At 36.2% G+C, this 19,680-nt stretch overlaps 1 protein-coding gene across 1 annotated transcript in view; it reads right to left on the reverse strand.

Annotated features, from left to right (window-relative positions):
* The window catches only part of FN1 (fibronectin 1), an 87,495-nt gene that overhangs the window by 58,371 nt on the left and 9,444 nt on the right, over nucleotides 1–19,680 (reverse strand). The window contains exons 6-13 of the mRNA XM_044670739.1: nucleotides 19,059–19,217; nucleotides 14,014–14,205; nucleotides 13,125–13,304; nucleotides 11,286–11,462; nucleotides 10,026–10,178; nucleotides 8,756–8,884; nucleotides 7,371–7,514; nucleotides 973–1,094 (exon numbers count right to left, since the gene is read on the reverse strand). Coding sequence (XP_044526674.1) covers nucleotides 973–1,094; nucleotides 7,371–7,514; nucleotides 8,756–8,884; nucleotides 10,026–10,178; nucleotides 11,286–11,462; nucleotides 13,125–13,304; nucleotides 14,014–14,205; nucleotides 19,059–19,217 — 1,256 coding nt within the window. The remainder of the gene's footprint in view (nucleotides 1–972; nucleotides 1,095–7,370; nucleotides 7,515–8,755; nucleotides 8,885–10,025; nucleotides 10,179–11,285; nucleotides 11,463–13,124; nucleotides 13,305–14,013; nucleotides 14,206–19,058; nucleotides 19,218–19,680) is intronic.

The following is a 19,680-nucleotide window of genomic DNA, read 5'->3' on the forward strand; positions in this document are numbered from 1 at the left end:
CTCCTGTAGAATATGAGCTCCTTGAGTGAGGTATCATATTTTTTTATCTTTCTTTACATCTTTTGCACTCAACACAGTAGCTGACATATAGTAAATGTATAGTAAAAAAATAAAAAAATTAATAAATCCTTGTTGACCAAAGATTAGCTAAGTAAAGGACAATGCTGTTCCTTAATCAAAATAAGGAGATCCTGACACCCCCTTTTTATATCAATTTTATTTTATCTATATATTTTATTTATATACTTTAAAAATATTCTTATTTTATTATATAAATTTATTTATTTATTTATATGTCATATAAATAAAATAAAAATATTTTATTATACTAGAAATATATTTATTATTTATATAATGTTATTATATCATAATTATATTTATATATATGGATACATGAGAGTTCATGATGAAAAAGCATAGTTTAAAGTCCAGTGGACATTTGGACAGTTAAACTAACTCTTGGGACAAGCAAGATGTATCAACTTGGGAAGTCAGTTAACATCAGTGGGTCTCAGTTTCTTATTTATAAAATGAAGGGTTTGGTTCAATGACTTAAGAATCTTAACAGTTCTGAATTTTATGATTCTATGAAAAGTCTAATCTTCTGTTTGTACAAGAGAATAGATCATTCTCATTCCCATTCTCTCTCTGTCTCTCTCCAACACTAGTGCTAAGCCCTTTTAAGAAATTCTTACCCAATTCCACAAAGTGCCATAGAGAAAAATCTACTAGTCTAAAATTCTCAATTCTCATGTTAGTTTGATTGTCCATTTATAGATTGATTGCTATGCAAACAAGTGGATCACAAATGGTTAATCCAAGTTGGTTGATTTGATAACTAAAGTAACTAGAACACTAATGAGTATTTCACCGCCAATCTACTGAGCTTCTTAATAATAGTGCAGACTGTTAAATGCTTCATTTAGTGGTGCCAGATAAATATGGCTCTGGGTTCCTGGAAATGGTACTTACCGGTTTCCATCTGAGAATGTATTTGGAAATGTGAGATGGCTCAGGTGCATTCCACTGGATAGGATGAGAGTTGGGCTGGTTGGGACTTTCAGTGATGATTACTTGGACTGGACCAGTTGTACCTAAAAAAATGAACACGAGGATTGAGTGAGATAATATTTATAAAGCTCTTAGCACAGTTCCTGGCACATTGTAAGTACCATTTAAAGACAATTGTTTAGAGCCAGAAGACCTTGCTTCTAAATTTTGTTAGATATGGCTAGTAAAACAATTATGAACAATACTAAGGAGCCCATTTGGAAAAAATTGAAGTTAAGGAAGGATAAGTAAATTTTTTAGAATGCTTAAGTTCCTAAATGGAGAACAGGACCATCGGAAACATATATGCTTACAAATCAGAATGCCACATACCATTTTTTCCCCACATTCTGGCTTTTGTGAATCTAAAACTCATTAAAATAAGATTGAAAAATCCAAATTCCTTAACATTTTCCAGAAGGCAGGTTTCTCCCCACAATCCAATACAGAAAATGTATGCCTGTTCAATGGAGAACTTTACTGGCTTAATGACAGGTCTAAGTTGTCTGAAAGCACCAAGAAAAGAACCTTCATTTTCAACCTTAATTGTTATCTTAGCTGTTACAGTCTTTTTATACCTAAAGTTTCCTTTAATTCCCTTTCAGAACAAATATACAACTTGCATACATGTATGGACTCAGAGCTTCACAAAAACAAACCCACTCCCAATTTGGGAACAATTCCAAGCCGGTTGAAGACCAAAAGCTACAGTTCTCTCATCTATATTTCATTTTCTTCACACACTTCCTACTCATTAAGGTATCAAAAGCGGGGAGCAAAATCTTTTTTTTTTTGGATGTATCATACCATAGTCCAGAAAGATGCTTACTTAAGTCATTTGTTAGATGTCAGTGGAACCAAGTTGAGTCCCTAAGGGACACCGGGCAAAGAACTTAAGCAGGAATTCAAGCACTGCTTCCTTTGTTCCCAGTTTATCAGAAATAGCCCATGACTTAGGGAAGGACTCCAAAACTTTATATGAATGCTTATTGAATGAACAAATGTATCTAAAAACAACTGGAAGAACAGTCCCTTCATGTTGAACTATAAAGATGCAAGTCCTTAAGAGAGCAGTGAATGTTTTTATATTACATTAATAGCAATGATATCTGAGAATCCAGCATAGTATGCCAACAAATTACCTGTGTTTGGCACTTAAATAGTTTAAATTCTAAGAATCAGAACTCTTAGTGCATTTCTGGTCCTCTTCTTGCCAGTGAAATTCAGTATGACTGACTTTCTCAACTATGAATAAAATGGTTGGCAAGATTGCCATGTGTATTTACTTTGGGATTTAACAGGGGAAAAGAAAAGTAACTAGGAATGCTTTCTTCCAGTGATATTTCCACTTCTACTTCCTTGCCTTCAGTCAAGCTTGACCAAGCCACCATGCTCACATTCAGGCTTTGGTGAGGAAGGAAACAAAAGCCAGAAGAGGGTCAAGGCTTTAGACTTTAGAAATCTTGGCTTCTAGTCTTTCTCCTTTTTAGTACATCCTTGGAACGATCTCCTTAGAACACAAGTCTGATCATGCCATTCCCCTCTACTCCAAAATCTCTAGTGGCTTTTTATTTCTTCCAGAATTAGAAACAACCTGAACTTAAGCATTCCAGGCTTTTTTTACAAGCTGGCTTTAGCCTGTTTTTCAGGCTTCTTTCATTTTATTTTCCTTTATGCACTTAATTTTCCAGTGAAAGTGGCTTACTTATTATTCCCTGAACTAAGTATTCTCTCACCTCTGTACTTGTGTACATACTGCCTGGGAACACTCACCCTTCTCAAATATACTTTTTAGAACCCCTGGCATCCTTCAAGAATACTCATATATTACCACCTATAGGAAGATTTTCTTGATTGTCGTAAGTTTTTAACAGATCTCTCTCCCTTCAAATAATCTTGTATGTAGCCAAGTGTTTACACATTTTATGTCACCAGCAGAATGTAAGTTCCTTAATGGCTGCGATTGTTTGTTTTATTTTTATATCTCTAGCACTTAGCACTGTTTCTTAAATATAGTGTCCTTTTGTTGGATTGGATTTAATTAGAACATGGTGGAGAGGGCCTTCAAAAGATCCATACTGCTTAAAAGTGAGGGATCACGTAGACTCTAAACAATCACCCTAGTGCAAATATCAATAATATGGAAATAGGTCTTGATCAATGACACATGTAAAAACCAGTGGAATTGCACATTGGCTATGGGAGGGTGGTGAGGGAAAGAACATGAATCTTGTAACCATGGAAAAATATCCTTAAATAAATAAATTAATTAAACCAAAAAAAAAAAAAAGGGATCATAACTGTACCGATGCCAAAATTTTGGTGCTCTCTCCACCTCATATGTTGGCTTGGCATTTATTTTATTCTCAACAATATGAGCAAATGGACCTTAAAAATCTGTAGAAAGCCATAAAAAATCTATGTTCAAGTCAGATTTTATATCTAGCAAATTAAGGAGAGACTAGACCCTCAATTATCAAATCACTTATCAACTACTTCCACTAATATCCTCTTTTGACATTCATTGATCATGGCATAGAGATAGTTCTGAATTCTTCCATGTTGCGCAGGGAGTGTAAGCTGTAGTAACTGTGAGCAAGCTAGGAAGGCGTCTACTATAAGCCCAATATCACACTATAGAGTTATCACATGAGGACCAGCCTAGAGATGCTCCAACAAAGTCATAGCCAGAAGGCTGGCCACCAATGGATGACTTTTTGCCCTTTGGCCACATCACTTCATGAAGACCATTTACTAAGGTGGGGTGGGGTGGGGTGGGAAATTGCAAACTATATCTATGGAAGCACTACATAGCCTGGTGCAATCACAGATCTTCTAAATTTCTAGTCAGTACTTACCTAAAAAACCCAAAGAACCTACAACCAAACTATCTTTGGAAGATTCCAACACTGCTTTGTGTTTTATATTGCCTAAGATCTAGGGTACAGGATGCCTGAGGTGCATGCAGAGCTGAATCCTGTAGGTTTTAAGGTTAGCTTCATGAGATGCTTTAGTTGCTGAAAAGTGTTAAAAGATGAATGCCACTCTATTGACCTAACTCTCTTATCATCGCCATTTCCTGGACTCTGACAAACAACTGGAAGCTTTTAATTGGTGAAGTTTCTTCATTGTAATTCTATTTATAATCATTTTAAAAAGCCTCTCACGGACTCTATGGATCTTTTTGATCTTGATCAGTAAAACTATTAAGATATGAGAAATTTGTACAATTTTACAAATTGTTCAAATAAAAGCCCACAGAAGTAACCCTGGAGAAGTTAAACATTCATGAGTCTTCTACCCAGTTTGTTGTTTTTTCTGCATTACAAAATCTCCCCCTTTAATTTGCTGAACTCTGTTTTCCTACTTGCTTATTTACACACCAAATGTTCCTTATCTTCCTTTGGCTTGTTCACACAGAGGGCTGAGCAGAATTCTTTAAACAGAGCAAGCTCAGAGGCAATTTGTTACAGGAATTTGTGCTTTGCTTGCTATTTTCTTCCTTTAACAACCCTAACTGGAAAATGAAGCTTCTTGAGGTCATGATCTGTGTCATTGATCTCTATGCCTAGTACAATACCCTATATATAACAACTACTAAACTGATCTATGCATTTATGTATGTATATATGTATGCATGTATGTATGTATCAATGTGTCCATCTATCCATCCATGTCTATCTCTCTGTCTATCTATTTATCTATCTGAGTCTCTCTCTCTCTCTCTCTTTCTTCCTACATGGAAGCTAAGTGGAACAGTGGACAGAGTGCCACAATATCTTCCTGAATTCAAATCCAGCCTCAGATACTTACTAACTGTATAACTCTGGGCAAGTCACTTAACCCGTTTACCTCAGTTTCCTTGTCTATGAAATGATCTGGAGAAGGAAATGACAAACTGCTCTAGTAGTATCTTTGCCAAGAAAACCCCAAATGGGGTCACAAAAAGTCAGACATAACTGAAAACGACTGAACAACAAATATTTTTTTTCTATTGAGTCTAAACTTGGCTTCATATACTGAGTTACCTTAAAACAGGGAGATGAGCTGAATGAACATGAATATAAGTACTCAGCAACAGAGGGAAGGACAAAAGTAAAACTGCCCAAGTGTATCTGTCTTTTATAGATCATAGGATTTTTGTTATTATCTTCTAGAAGAGAGAAATGCTATTCTCCAGTGTCCTGAGATCTCTCCCAAGTATTCTCCCAGTACCCTGCTGTGTGACCTTAGGTCAATCACTTCGTATCTCTAAGCCTCAGTTTCCTTATTTGTAAAAACAATTTGGGAGTGAGGTTTCATGGCATAGTGGAAAGAGCTCTGGATTTAAGTCAGAGTATCTGGGTTCAAAGACAAACTCTGCTACTTACTTCTTGTATGATTTTTGGCAAGTTACCCTCTGGTGCTGCCATCTATAAAATGAAGGGGTTGGTCTACCTGATTGCTTAGGTCTTAACCAACTCTAAATCTATGACACTATGAATCAATGGTGTCATACCTTACAATTCTAGTAATCAAAGAGACTATTCTGTAAAAGAAGACTAGAGTTTGAAAAGGGACATTGGAGATCATCTAGCCCACCTTTTTTATTTTACAGACAAGGAAACTAAGGTTCAGAGAACTGACTTGAATCAAATTCAGCAAACTTTTCATGGCATATATACATTCAAAGATATGAGTATACTTAGGTGTTTACTGTTTTCACCATGAAAAAAGAGTACTATATTCCAAGGTCACATCATCTTTATATTTAGACCCAAAGAAATATCATGAACTGAATTATTAATCTGGAGGAAATCATAAGAAATCATCAGAAATCTATAATTAGAATCTTACTTTACATTTAGCAAAAAAAATGAAGCCATTGACTTTAAGATACTGAAAAGATTTTAGAAATTATTTAGCCTAACCCATCATGTTACACGTGATGGGAAAGAGGTTTGAGAAACAATTTGTCCAAAGGTCTCATAGCCAAAGTTCAGAGTAGGATACAGTTTTCCTGAATGAGTTCTGTGTTGCCTCCCTCATATATTGCAGCATACTCAATTTATCATCATGGGAGATGTTTAATTAATTTAATCTCATTTTCCTCATGGATTTCGTCTCCTCCAAGATTTCCTATGACTGTCTGCCTGGCATAAGATTCACAAAAATATTCTTGCTCAGTTTCTACTGTATTAACAACAAAGTGAATATAAATGGGAATAAGAAATTTTCATCTTATTACTACAATAACCACTGCAGAGCAAAAGAAGACTCAGATGTAATCTCAGAGAAATCAGTCTAAGAATGTCAGCTGCGCCTTATGGCTCTCTCTTCCCCGATAAAGATCCAAATTGGCTCTAGTCAATCATTTAAGGGCAGTTAGAACTGCGTGGGTAGGAAGTGGGTCAGGTTACTCAAACACTGACTGATCCTGGGCACTTTGACTCAGATTTCATCAAGTCAAACCAAGAAGTATTTGTCTATCAGAGAAGAATAAGATAGGGATTGAAATCAGAAAGGTGAGATTCAGAGACTACCTGCTTCTTATTGAATTATAATTACCTTGTTTAGAAAAAACTGTCCCTATTGACACAATATGACATCTGAACCCTTTATTTCTGAGAAATGTTAGTTGGTGGCATCTGACTGGATACCTCCAGAGTAATAAAAGATTCTGCTTTAAAATACAATAGAAATGATTGATTCAGACAGAATTTTCTACATGCTTAAAACTCAAATTATACAGAGACACATTTCTAAAACTTTCAATAACCTTAGCTACCAGGAGGGAAAAACATTCTGGAATTGTTCTGCTTCATAATTAGTTATTTTGTAAAGTAACAAGAAAACATATGGTTTTGTGGAAAGAGCACTGAATATAAAGTCAGAAGGTCTTAGTTCAACTACTAATAACTACATGACCTTAGGTAAGTCACTGAAACTCTTAGATACCCAGTTTCCTGATCTCTAAAATAAAGGGGTTAGACTAGATGACTACCAATGTGCATTATTATCTATGCCTTAGAATTTTGTATTTTAAGATTAAAAAGTTCACTTATAATCTTAATTATAGTGATATGGTAGAAGTAGTAATGACTTTGGAGTCAGAGCTTCTGGATTCAAATCTACTTACTACATCTATAATGCTAGCCAAGTTATTAACTCCTCTGGGTCTCAGTTTCCTCATATGTAAAAATGGGTAGATTATATTACATTACCTCTGAAGTCTCTGTTTGGGGTCTAAGTCTATAAAATTTTATTACAGGATAGGTAGTGATACAATCTGTGCATATACTGACATTTGCAACAATTTAACTATTATTAATGAGTCTTACCTGGATAGGTCTGCAAAGGTTGGCAGTGCCACTCTCCAATGCCCCGACCATAACAATAGCACTGATATCTAACAGCATGAACATATTTCTCCCATGAATCTCCAATCTGGTAGAATGTTCGGGTTTCTGAATCCTGGCATTGGTCTAAAATACATACAGATAATAGAATCAACATTACATGTATTTGCTCATAATGGTTTTAAACACAAAAAATTAATGTTAAATTTTGAACATACTGCATTATATATCCAAATTTTGAATCTAAAACTGGCAACTTCCATCTTTATTCTTTAAATCTTTAAAATAAAAACTGTTCTTTAAAATAAAAACTCTCAAAATACATAAAAATCCTTTTTGGGCAGTCATGTTAAAAATGTCGCTTGTTTTCTTTGAGGGTTATTTTTTGATAATTATAAGCTATTTAGGGATAGGTAGTTTTTTGTTTTGTCTTTATATGCCTATGGCCTTGAGCAGCACCAATGAATTTTACCTCATGTCATCACAACATGCTCACAATTTGAAAAATTAAAAGCAAAAGCTTACAACAATTCCATCCTTGTTTTTCTCCACTCTCCCCTCACCCTCACCACTGGACTTTCCATAAGGTAAAATGAATGGATTTGTTTATTAACTTTGTAATGTTTGCCAAAGAGCTTCCAGGCATACCTTATAAGCCCTTCTTTTGGATTTAGCAATCTCAGATCAAACAAACTGATCTTATCACCTGATCAAGGTTTGTTTTATTAGTTAGAAAACACTGATGGCTGCCTCTTCTACTAAAGAAATACATGGGCTCGGGGTCGCCTGAAGAAGCCGAATGAATGCAATTCTTCTAAGCCTCAATCTCCTCCTTGCAAGAAGCTTTGGGGGTGATATATAGAAACAAAGATCTTTCAATAAAATCTTTCAAAGATCTTTAAAAAAAAAACAAACCTTCAGGGGGCTATACAATGGATGGCCAAATAAATTTTTTTCCCCTGGAGGCAAAGGTCGTTGGCACAATTTTTGCCTTTTTCTTTCCTTTTGGCTTAGTCAGTAAATTATAAAATAATCAGTTAAGGGAGAAAAAAAAGCATAACACAGGTTTCCATTGTCCCACCTAGGACCTCGATACATAAAAGTGTATTTAGTACTCAAGCCTGAGATCTCAGCCATCTACCAATGACTTCAATCAACTTGAGTCATGTCACAATGAACAATCCATCAATCCACATCTTTCTAAACTCTCATCTGAAAGGTGGGAAGTATTTGCTCACCATGAATCCTTTTGATTATTAGCTATAATTTAATTTCTACTAGCTACAAATTGAATTTAAATTAATTTAATAAAAGTTAATTAATAATGAACACCCACATGTAGGGAAATTGATGACTATTTAACTTACCAATAGGATCACACTTCCATCTTCCACGGCCCTGGCCAAAGCAGGTGCAGTTCAGCATGTGACCTTCTTCATGACGCTTGTGGAATGTGTCATTCACATTATAGGTGATACCATCGACAATGCATTGATCTGTTGAGGAGAGGTCAGGCAAGATTTGGTCTGGAGCCAGGATGGCATTTTAAAGAGTAGGATAGTCTAGGAGTCAGGAAGATACTGGGTTCAAGACCTCCCAGCGGTGTGACTGTAGTTAAATCACTTAACTTCAACACCCCTAAGAAATTCTCAGACTATTTGCTAACCCTTGTCTCAATCTGGAATTTCCATTGTTCTAACGGTGGGGCAACTAGGGGGCTCAGTGGAAAGAGATAGGAAATCCTGGGTTCAAATCTGGCCTCAGAAATTTCTTAGCTGTGCCAAGTCACTTATCCCCAATCGCCTAGCCCTTACCAGGTTTCTATGTCTCTATTATATAGAACTAGTGTAATGTAGTAGAAGGACTTTTGTTGTAGAGTTATAGTCCTGGCTCTGGAAATTCCAAGATCCAACATTAATGGCATCAGGTACATACTATATATTTTTTAAACCCTTAGCTTCTGTCTTTGAATCAATGTTAAGTATCAGTTCCAAGGCAGAAGAACCTTAATGGTGAGGCAATTGGGGTTAAGTGACTTGCCCAAGGTAACACAGCTAGGAAGTGTTTAAGGTCAGATTTGAACCCAGGACCTCTAATCTCCATGCCTAGCACTCTAGCTACTGAGCCAAATACAAAAGCGTACAAAGAGGTTCTTGGGCCAAAGCCCCTTTTCCTAGGTGGATGTATATATTTTTAAAAATAGTGGACTTGGGGACATAACACTAGTCATATGTGCTCAAAAGCTAGAGATATTTTTCTAAACATGAGATACTTCATATATATTCTTTTCCATTTATCTGTTTGAAACTGGATCTTTATCAGCCCATTCATAGCCACCATATAGCCTTATTTTCCTTCTCTTTTAGCCTTCACAGTAAAACTATCCTTTTTTCTAGACACAAATCCAATGGTAAAAACTAGCAAGAGGGTGATCAAATATCTGTGTTCTCCCCTTTGAAGTCATTTTTGGGCTCTCCCCAAGTGTTTACACACCAGGACTGCTTCAGCACTGCAGAACTGAGGAGCCAGCTATGTCATCAGCTGTTTACCCCTTTCAATTCACCCAATGCTGTAGACCAGCTGAATTGCGTTTCAGTATGGCAGAATGGCCAAGACCTTGTTGGCTGGTCCACATACCTCTGAGCTGTGAGTACGCCACACAGGTCCATTCCCCACGACCATTTCCTACACATGTGCATCTCATCATGTGGCCCATGTCATGCTGTTTGTCCCACTGATCTCCAATGCGATACATGACCCCTTCATTGGTAGTGCAGATCTCTTCATGGGCTATTTGGGCGAAAATAAATGATGACAATTTGAGGAAGAGTATAATCTGAGAACAGGTATTCTTTATATTAGAAATAAAAGGAGCAAGTTGTGTAAGAGCCTCATGTACCTACATAAGTTAGGATAACTGAGAGTTCTACCACAGATTTGTAAGCTAACAAATGACCTGGTACAGGTCCCCAAATCTAATTAGGGTTAAGGGTAGGGGAAGACAAGAGGATAAAGGATCTATCTATCTATCTATCTATCTATCTATCTATCTATCTATCTATAGAGAAAGAGAGAGAGAGAGAGACAGAGAGGAGTCAGAGAGAGGAGAGAGAGAGAGAGAGAGAGAGTTCTTTACTGCCAGTAGCTTGTGTGTAAAGAGTATTACTATAGGATTGTTCAGTCTGTATTAATTAATTCTAACTTAATTAATTAAATCATAAGGGGAAAATGGAACACTATGACTCATGGATTCCATTCTCAGCAGAACTCATATCTTCTTGGGACTCAAGTGGTAGATTGCAACTGAATAGAATTAGCTTTCATTTTTTTCAACTGAATGCAAACTAAATGATTTATATAATTATTGCATTCCTGCCCATATAGTAGGACTGTATACTGAAGGGCTCTAATACATGTATAGGACCCTTCCTCCTTCATGGCAACCAAACTTGACTCTTCCAACTTGCTATTATAAAAATGAAATACAGAACACTAATATAGGACGTGTGAGTCAAAATGAATGATATAGTCTTCTACATGATAGAGTAAGTTTGGGTGTGTAGGTGACTGCAATGATGAGTGTACTAGTCTAGACATGTGCAAAATATTCAAAAGTGACTTTATAAAAGAAAAAAGAAATCATTACAAAATTCCTACTTCTAGCTTTTGCTAATAAATATTCTTATTTGCTTATCAAGTTCTATGAAAAACATTTTATCATATCTCAAAGATTTATGAAGTAAAAATAACTGAATATATATTTATTTGTACATATAGTCTAAACTTTCCAAAGTACATCTCACGTGAACCTCTGACCAACTTAGTGAGGTAGATACAAAGGGTGTACACCCTACCCCTCCACAACCATCAGTTTTCAGAGTGTGGAGTTCATCTTACCAGCCATAGGACAGAATCCAAACTTCTGATCAGCATCATAGTTGAGGGTGGTTCCACACCATTTCATATTGTCTCGTCGTCCCTCTGAGGTACAGTCAGTGTAATTACGGTTGTTGTACAAGAATGGGAAGTGACACAAGGCACCATTGGAGTTGCCACCTCGAGTCTGGACCAAAACTATGGAGAAAAATATGAAAATAGAAGGAAAAAAAGATTGTAATCAAACATCTTTGATGTTTAGACCACAAAGTAATTAAAACATAAGAGGAAAATGGAACAGGATGACTCATGGATTCTACACTTAGCAGAACTCATGACTGATATTTTCTTGGAACCCAAGTGGTAGATTGGAACTGAATAGAACCTCCAAAGATGTCTTACTCCTAGGGCCCTGCCTCAAAGATACTTGATGATATGGGATTTTTCTTTACATATTCGTCTTCACTTTCAAACTAGATTTAAATTTCATTATCACTCATATCTACCAAGCAAAGAAATTTTAAAGTAATACTTTGAACAAAGACCTAACTTTCAAGAAAACTTGCAATAATAAGCAAAAAATAAGCCCAGGTATATTCAGACATTAATCCTGTGTATTCTTCAACCTTTGGGGATTTTCTAGGGCTTGCACTATAAATATCTTAAATAGCACAATAATCACAAATTGCCAAAAATAAATGAAATGGAAATGATTTTTCTTATAGATGTCATTCTCCTGAGAAAACTGGGGGATCTCAAAATACTATTTAGTCTCACTGCTAGCTCTTTTAACTTTTGGCTTTGTAGGCCAAACAACTAAATAAAATGATACTTCAAGAGTAGCCTAAAAATCAGTGAATAAACTAAAATCAGCAAAAAAGATGAACATTGTGCCTAATTCCAGGCACCATATTTTAGATGGAAGGATATCCAAGTTGGAGTATGTCCAGACCCAGGTCTTAACTAGCACATAGTAAATGCTCAATTAATATTCTTTGACTGATTGATTGACTGAGATGGTAAAAGAGAATGAGAGCATGCTATCCAAAGCCAAGTTAAAAGATCTGAGGATTTTTATCCTGGATGAAAGCAAAGTTAGGCAGGACATGAGAGCTGCCTTCAATTATTGAAGGTCTGAGAGCCCAGAGATGAGAGCACCTGGATTCAAAGCTGGCCTCAGATACTTCCTAGCTTTGTGATGTTGGGCAAGTCATTTAACCCCCATTGTCTAACCCTTAACTCTTCTGCTTTAAGAAACAATAAAGAATACTGATTCTAGACAGAAGGTAAGGATTTTCAAAAAGTAAAAAAGTATTAAAGGTCTGCTCTGTAGAAGGGAGCAATGGGAGGAAGGAACAGAAGCAGATTTAGATTTGATGTTCCTAACATTTAGAGCTTCCTTAAAGCTGGCTAAGGAGTAAATGACTTCCCCATCACTGGATGTCTCCAATTAGAAACTGGATGACCACTTATGAGGAGTGTTGCAGAGAAGACATCTATCCACGAAACAAAGAGACCTCTTAAGTGTCTTTCAATTATAAGATTCTATGAATCTATGTAATTTGAATTTAAAACAATATCAATTCCATATAAGAAATGGGAAGGGGGCAGCTGGGTAGCTCAGTGGATTGAGAGTCAGGCCTCGAGACAGGAGGTCCTAGGTTCAAATCTAGCCTTAGACACTTCCCAGCTGTGTGACCCTGGGCAAGTCACTTGACCCCCATTGCCCACCCTTACCACTCTTCCACCTAGGAGCCACTACACAGAAGTTAAGGGTTAAAAAGAAAAAAAGAAATGGGACATTCAAAATTTGTTTAACTTTTCACCCCAAGTTGGCCCTACTTTCTGGGGGACACTCACCAGTATGGTCTGTACAGAAAGAATATTTCTGGTCTTGTTCGTAATTTGAAGTAGTGCTACACCAGAGATGTCCATCCTGACGACCCTCAGTTGTACAAGAATAGTAAGTCCTGCCATTGTAGGTGAATGGTAGGACACATGGTTCTCCATTGGAATTGCCGCCATAGGTTTGAGTTACAGCTGCAAACAAAGCAAAAGAGTTGCATCTTATCACAGGAAAATGACAAGAGACAAATGATTGCTTTTTATTCAGTTTAAAAAACCAGAAGCCCTTGATCTTGTAACTTACCTGGGTAAGTGACACTAAATGATCATCTGCTTTATTTCAGATATAACATACTATTAAGTAGATAATGTATTATTGTAGTGGACTTCTTTTAAAATACAACTCCAAGTTTGGAATGCAAAACCCCAGATACAGCAAAGTTAGTGTGTACACCAGAAAATTACTTATATGAGGGAAAATAGAGCAAAGAATGGTATGTTTAAAAAAAAAAAGGTTTAAAAAAACCCACAATACTAGCACCCTACAATTATGTCAAGTCAGTAAGGATCATATATTCCTAATTAGGTTTTAGAAAATATACAATCTATATAATTAAACATGATATCTATTTATATGTGTTATATTATGTAGTATAATATATATTATAATATGTTATACTATGTATATACTATATTATGTGTTCTAAACTATAAAACATACATATTAGATAATATATAATAATACATATTATGTCTCTAAAATATATAGATAATGGTTAAGATATAACTATATATATAAACATTAGCTATAATATAAATATAATATAAAAGAAATCCACCTCTAATCGCTGAATTCTTCTTGTAAAAATTGACTCTCCAAAGCTATGGTCAGAGTGGTGCTCACCTGTCTCCTGGCAGCTGACACCATTGCCCAGACATGTGCACAACATTTGCTTGTTTCCTTGGGTCTTGAGCCACTGCATTCCCAGAGAGTAAACCACACCACTATCAGTGACACAGTGACCATATGGGGCAGGCTGGGGCTGAGGCTGGGGCTGGTAGAGTGCTGTTTGGACATCTGTGAAGGTGCCGGGTCCTAAAGGGAAGATAGATGAAAGTTAGGAAAAATTTGCATTAATAGTATCTAGCATTTCGCTAGTGTTTTAGGGGTTTGCAAAGCACTTTACGTATATAGCCTCATTTGATTTGAAATGAGAGAAAAATTGAAGCTATTGACTATATGTAGAGAAGAAGCATGGTATAGTGTAATGGAATGGAAGCTCTCTGAGGGCAGACTGTTTTCCATTTTGTACCCAGTCAGGGGTTGTCAGTGCCTTAATTTCTTTTAGCTTTAGTTTTCTCAGCTCTAAAATGTGGATAATAATACCTGTGGTACTAGTCACACGGGTATGAGGATCAACCGTGACAATGTATAAGGACTGCCTTTTTTTGTTGAGCCACTATCAGTCATGTCTGATTCTCTGTGATCCCATTTGGGGTTTTCTTGGCAAAGATGCTGGAGTGGTTTGCCATTTCTTTTTCCAGCTCACTTTATGGATGAGGAAACTGAGGCAAACAGAGCTAAGTGATTTGCCCAGGGTCACACAGCTAGTAAGTGTCTGAGGCTAAACTTGAACTCAAGAAATGGAGTCTTCTAGACTCCACACCTAGCACTTTATCCACTGTGCCACTAAGCTGCTCCAAAAAGTGCCCTAGAGATGCCAGTAATTACTTAGTACAATAGGCATCTTTCCAATTGCCCTGAGGGACTTTAGATCAGTGACATTTCTGGCATTCAGCATTTGCCAAGAACCAGCTGAAGGCAGAATTTTGAAGAAGAGCCTTTTAGGAAAGTGTGTGAAAAAAAAAAAAAAGACAACATGCTTTGCATGAGGGATTTTACAGTCTCACTGGAAAGATAAAATGAGCCCTGATGAAACTGTTGAAGAACATCAACTCAGCAAGCCATCACAATATTGGAGGATCTTAGAGTTTTGGAGGGAGACTGAGTTCAGTCCCTCACTTCATTTTTTAAAAATTCAATTTATTTTTTAATTAATAAAAATGATTTACATTCCCTCCTACCCCCGTTAAGACAAAATGAAAACCAAAGCTTTTGTAACCATTTTGAATAGTGAAGCAAAATAAATTCCAATCCCTTAATCTGTAGATGGGGATCCTGGGGGACTTAAAGATCCTGAAGTGATTTGTAACAATACTGGGCTCAAAATTCAGGGCTCTAGTCTAGTGTAATGAACTTTTTTCTATGCCACAAGAAAATAAATATGGTTTAAGTAGCTTGAACTAGGGGCAGCTAAGTGGCGCAGTGCATAATGTTGGACTTGGACTCAGGAATATCTGAGTTCAAATCCAGCCTCAGATATTTAATAGTTAGCTGTGTGACCCTGGGCAAGTCACTTAATCCTGTTCTTTTCAGTTTCCTCAGCTGCAAAATGAGCTAGAAAAAGAAATGATAAATTATTTCAGTAGCTTTGCCAAGAAAAGCCCAAATGGGGTCATAAAGGGTTGGACACAACTGAACAACAACAGACTAAAATATTTAAGTGCTAAAAAGGCACACTATGTACAATGACAAAATAGAAATACTTGCTTTCCCTCGTGGAAGGCAACTTTGACATTTAGCTTCAAATGATTTGAAGGACACAATTAAGAAGACTCTAGGTAACCCATTATTGGATGCAAGTATCTTGTCAACAGTATCCCTAACATCTTATCATTTGGATTTTGTTTGAACCTTTCCAGTGACTGTTAGCTCACTTATCTCATAAGTCAATTCACTTAATTTTCAGATAGCTCTAATGATTGGATAGTTCTTATTACTGAGCTGAAACCTAATTTCTTATAGCCTATTTGTCCTTGTTTTGTTTTATAACCTCAACCCATCTGTTCTAGTTCTGGCCTCTTGAGCTAAGTGACATACAGTTAATTTCTCTTCCATAGGTCCTTCACATATCTGGACAACTATTATGTTTCCCTTAAATCTTCAAAGTAAATAGCACTAAGTTCTTTTAACAAATCTTCATCTATTACTTACAATTCTTGTTTTAAAATATGATTCCAAATTGGGCATGCAATATCCCAGGTATGCGCAAAACACAGTGGCACTTTTTCCTCCTTTGATCTGGACACTATCCTGAATAGAATTCACATTTAAAGCAGCCATGCCAGCTTGTAATCCAACTTTTTCACATGAACTATTCTTGGGCAGGCCTGTACATGGGCAGCAGTATTTTAAATGGACAGTTGGACTTTCCATTAATTCATTTTCAATTTTAACTTGTAAGATTTGGCCCAATGTTCCAGCCTGTTTAGATCTTTTGAGTACTTATTATCTCACCCCAAATATAGTTAGCCCTCTCAACTTGTGCTCCACCAGATTAGTAAGCATCCTTTTTTGTAGCTATATCTAAATTATCAATAAATGTATCAAGCAGATTGGAGTTGAGAACAGAGCCCTCCTGGATACTAATATGTCCACCTTCCAAGCTGACCCTGATGATCCATTACTCTTGGCACTAATTAAATCCATATATGAATCCAACTGCCTACCTATCTTCTCTTCATCTTGTATATAAGGATGTCATTCCTTGTTTTTCAGCAATAGACAATATTTTTTTTATCCATCTAGACATCCTGTCAAAAAATATTGCTTTCACTTAAGAATGTCTTATTCTTAGTGAACCTATGAGTCTTGGTGATACCTCTTTCCTTTTTGAACTGTTCATACACTATCTGTTTAATAATGACTCCAAGGATTTTGCTGGTAACTGAAAGAAAGTTTGGTTTTTTATAATTTCTGAAATCCTATTTTAAAAATGGACATGTTGACCTATCTATATTATTTCCTTATCTCTTCTATTCTTTGAGTCCTCCAAGAATATCGAGAGGTTCTACAACCACATTTGCAAATTTGTTCTCTTACTCTTTTCTTGCCTAGCTTGTACTTCATTTCTAAGTACTTAAGTTCATCTATCTACATTTTTTTAAACCCTTACTTTCCATCCTGGAATCAATACTGTGTATTGGTTCCGAGGCTGAAGAGTCATCCATCTACTTTTTAAAGATCTTTCTCCTTGTTAGAGTAAATGGAAACAAAATGAGTTCTGTGTTCTCTCCTCCACTGGTCCCAAGCAATGGGTCTACACTTTGTTCATTTTCCTTCTAGTTTAAGTACAGCTTTAAAAATTCTTTTATCTTACAATTAGGGTCATTCACAATCATTGGCTCATTTTGAACTCTGGTCTTTTTTATACTATTCTTTTAGGATCATGTTACTCTTTTGGATTCATCTAGGTCTCTCCTCTCACCTTTTGTACATAAATAGTGTGGTATAGTGGAGAGAGAAATGGATTTTTAAACAGAATCCAAGTTCAATAGTTCTTGGAACCCAGGGTTGTCTTGAGGATTAAATGAGAAAAGATTTGTGAAGTGCTTAGCATAGTGCCTGGCACATAGTACTATATAAAGACTCACTATTTAGAGCCTGAAGACTTTGCTTGGCCCTGCTCCTTATTACTCATGTAGAGTGAGTCATTTGATCTCTTTGTGCTCCAGCTTTCTCATCTATCTCTAAAGTGAAAAGGTTATACCAGATGATCCTTAAATTCCTATCTTTGATTGAATAATTATTGAATAATGATAGAACAGATCTACAAGGTTATATGACTATGAATTTAGAGCTAGAAGGGAACTCAGATGCCATCTAGTCTAACCCTTTCATTAATAAATTTGGAAACCGAGGCTTAAGGATGTGACTCTAAAACCACTGGTCTTCCTACTGTATCACATTTGAGTTGGTATAGAAAGTAAAAAATTTGATTCAGAAAAACACATTAAGCAAAATGGAGAAAATAGTCTTTTATGGCTACATTTCTTTCTTCCTAGTACAACAAAATAGTGGCCCAAATACAGAGGTTTCCCCCTTGCCCCTTTCAGCCACAAAATAGGAAACTCCTAAAATAAACAAACACATTAATTTAGCCATAGCCTTGGCAATCCTCTGAATTTATCAAATGACTTATGTTAATACAGGAAGGCAATGATCATGAATTTTTTAAGGTATACAAAGAGTGCACCATAGCAATAAAATACAGATTGTTTAATACAGAAGAGCTAAATATCATATGAAGGAAACATACTCCCCTCTGAGAAAAAGCAATTGAAGAATTTTTTTTTACTTTATTCTAGCAGAGGAGCAAACAAGACATATAGCATAGTGGATCAGAATCCTAATCTTTCAGCTCCAAGAAGAGGGAAAAAACCCACTTTTTAAAAGTACAGCAATTCAGAGAAAGGTGAGAAAATTGTTTTTGTTTGTTTATAAAATAAAGGTCTTATAATTAAATTCCTTAGAGTAAATGTTCTGTTTTTGATCTGTGGGCCATGAATTGGGGAGAGAAGGGCACACTTTCAAATATCCATTGTAGAGTCATTTATTATTATCATTATTATCATAACTATCCTCCTCCTCATTGTTGTCATTGCTTATAGAGGGGCAATATAGTATAGTAGAAAAATTAGTGAATCATGGAGCCCTGGGTTTGAATCATGCCATAGATACTTCAGAGCTGACCAGCCATAGAGAAATATATCTTAGTTTTTTCATCCTGGGATAGTGAAGTCATACTTATACTACCTGAGCTTAAAGGCCTTTTTTGGGGGAGGTGGGGTTCAAGCAGGTAGCCCTTTGTAAACCTTAATATATCATATAAATGAAAATCATTATTGGGAGAAATGAAAAATTAATATTTAGAAAATAAACTTAAGTGACTAATTTGCAAATCCAGATATTCTAACTAACTGTGTGGAAAAGTCCCACTAAGGCACCATAGCCAGTGGGCAAATTCACTGGAAAGAATAATTTTCGTATGTATTTCTGCAAATGTCCCTGTAATCCAAGTTTCCATTGGGTAGGAAGGTGGGTCTTACCTGTAGCAGTTGTTTGCAAAGATGAATGTCTTTCACATTTCCATTCTCCCCTTCCATTACCAGTGCAGATACACTGAAGCAAATTTCCTCGATTGTCTTTCTTGCTCCAGGTATCTCCAATTCGGTAAGATGTCTTGGTGTCTTGATCATTACATCTATCTGCATGTGAAAAGCAAGAAGGCATTAGAAAGAGCAGATCAGCCCTCAACTGGGGAAATGATTAGAGTTTCTATTGGTAAGCAGGAAAATCTTACAATAGCTCAAGATTGTGTGGCATATTTAAACTCTGCAAGAATTTACAGCACCCAGTTTTAACCTAGCAAAAGACAGAATCAATTTGGTGAGAGAGAAGAGCAATAGAACTGATCTCCCTTCCCTTTACAGTGGCCAAAAGAAAAAGCTCCCCCGCCCCCCTACTTCTTGTAGTAACTTTTTTTTTTTATTACCATTATCAGACTAGTCCTTCTTCCAAACTCTCTACTCAGGTTTTAACAGTTCTTTACAGGCTTATCTTTCAGAAAGAACCTTTGTTTGAGGAATTAGAAACAAAGAAGACAGCAGGTTTTCCCAAGCCCAAAGGAAGCAGATTCAAATGATAGAAGAGTTTCTTTATCCCATTTTT

The sequence above is a fragment of the Gracilinanus agilis genome, chromosome 3 (assembly GCF_016433145.1).
Source record: "Gracilinanus agilis isolate LMUSP501 chromosome 3, AgileGrace, whole genome shotgun sequence".
Lineage (NCBI taxonomy): Eukaryota > Metazoa > Chordata > Mammalia > Didelphimorphia > Didelphidae > Gracilinanus > Gracilinanus agilis.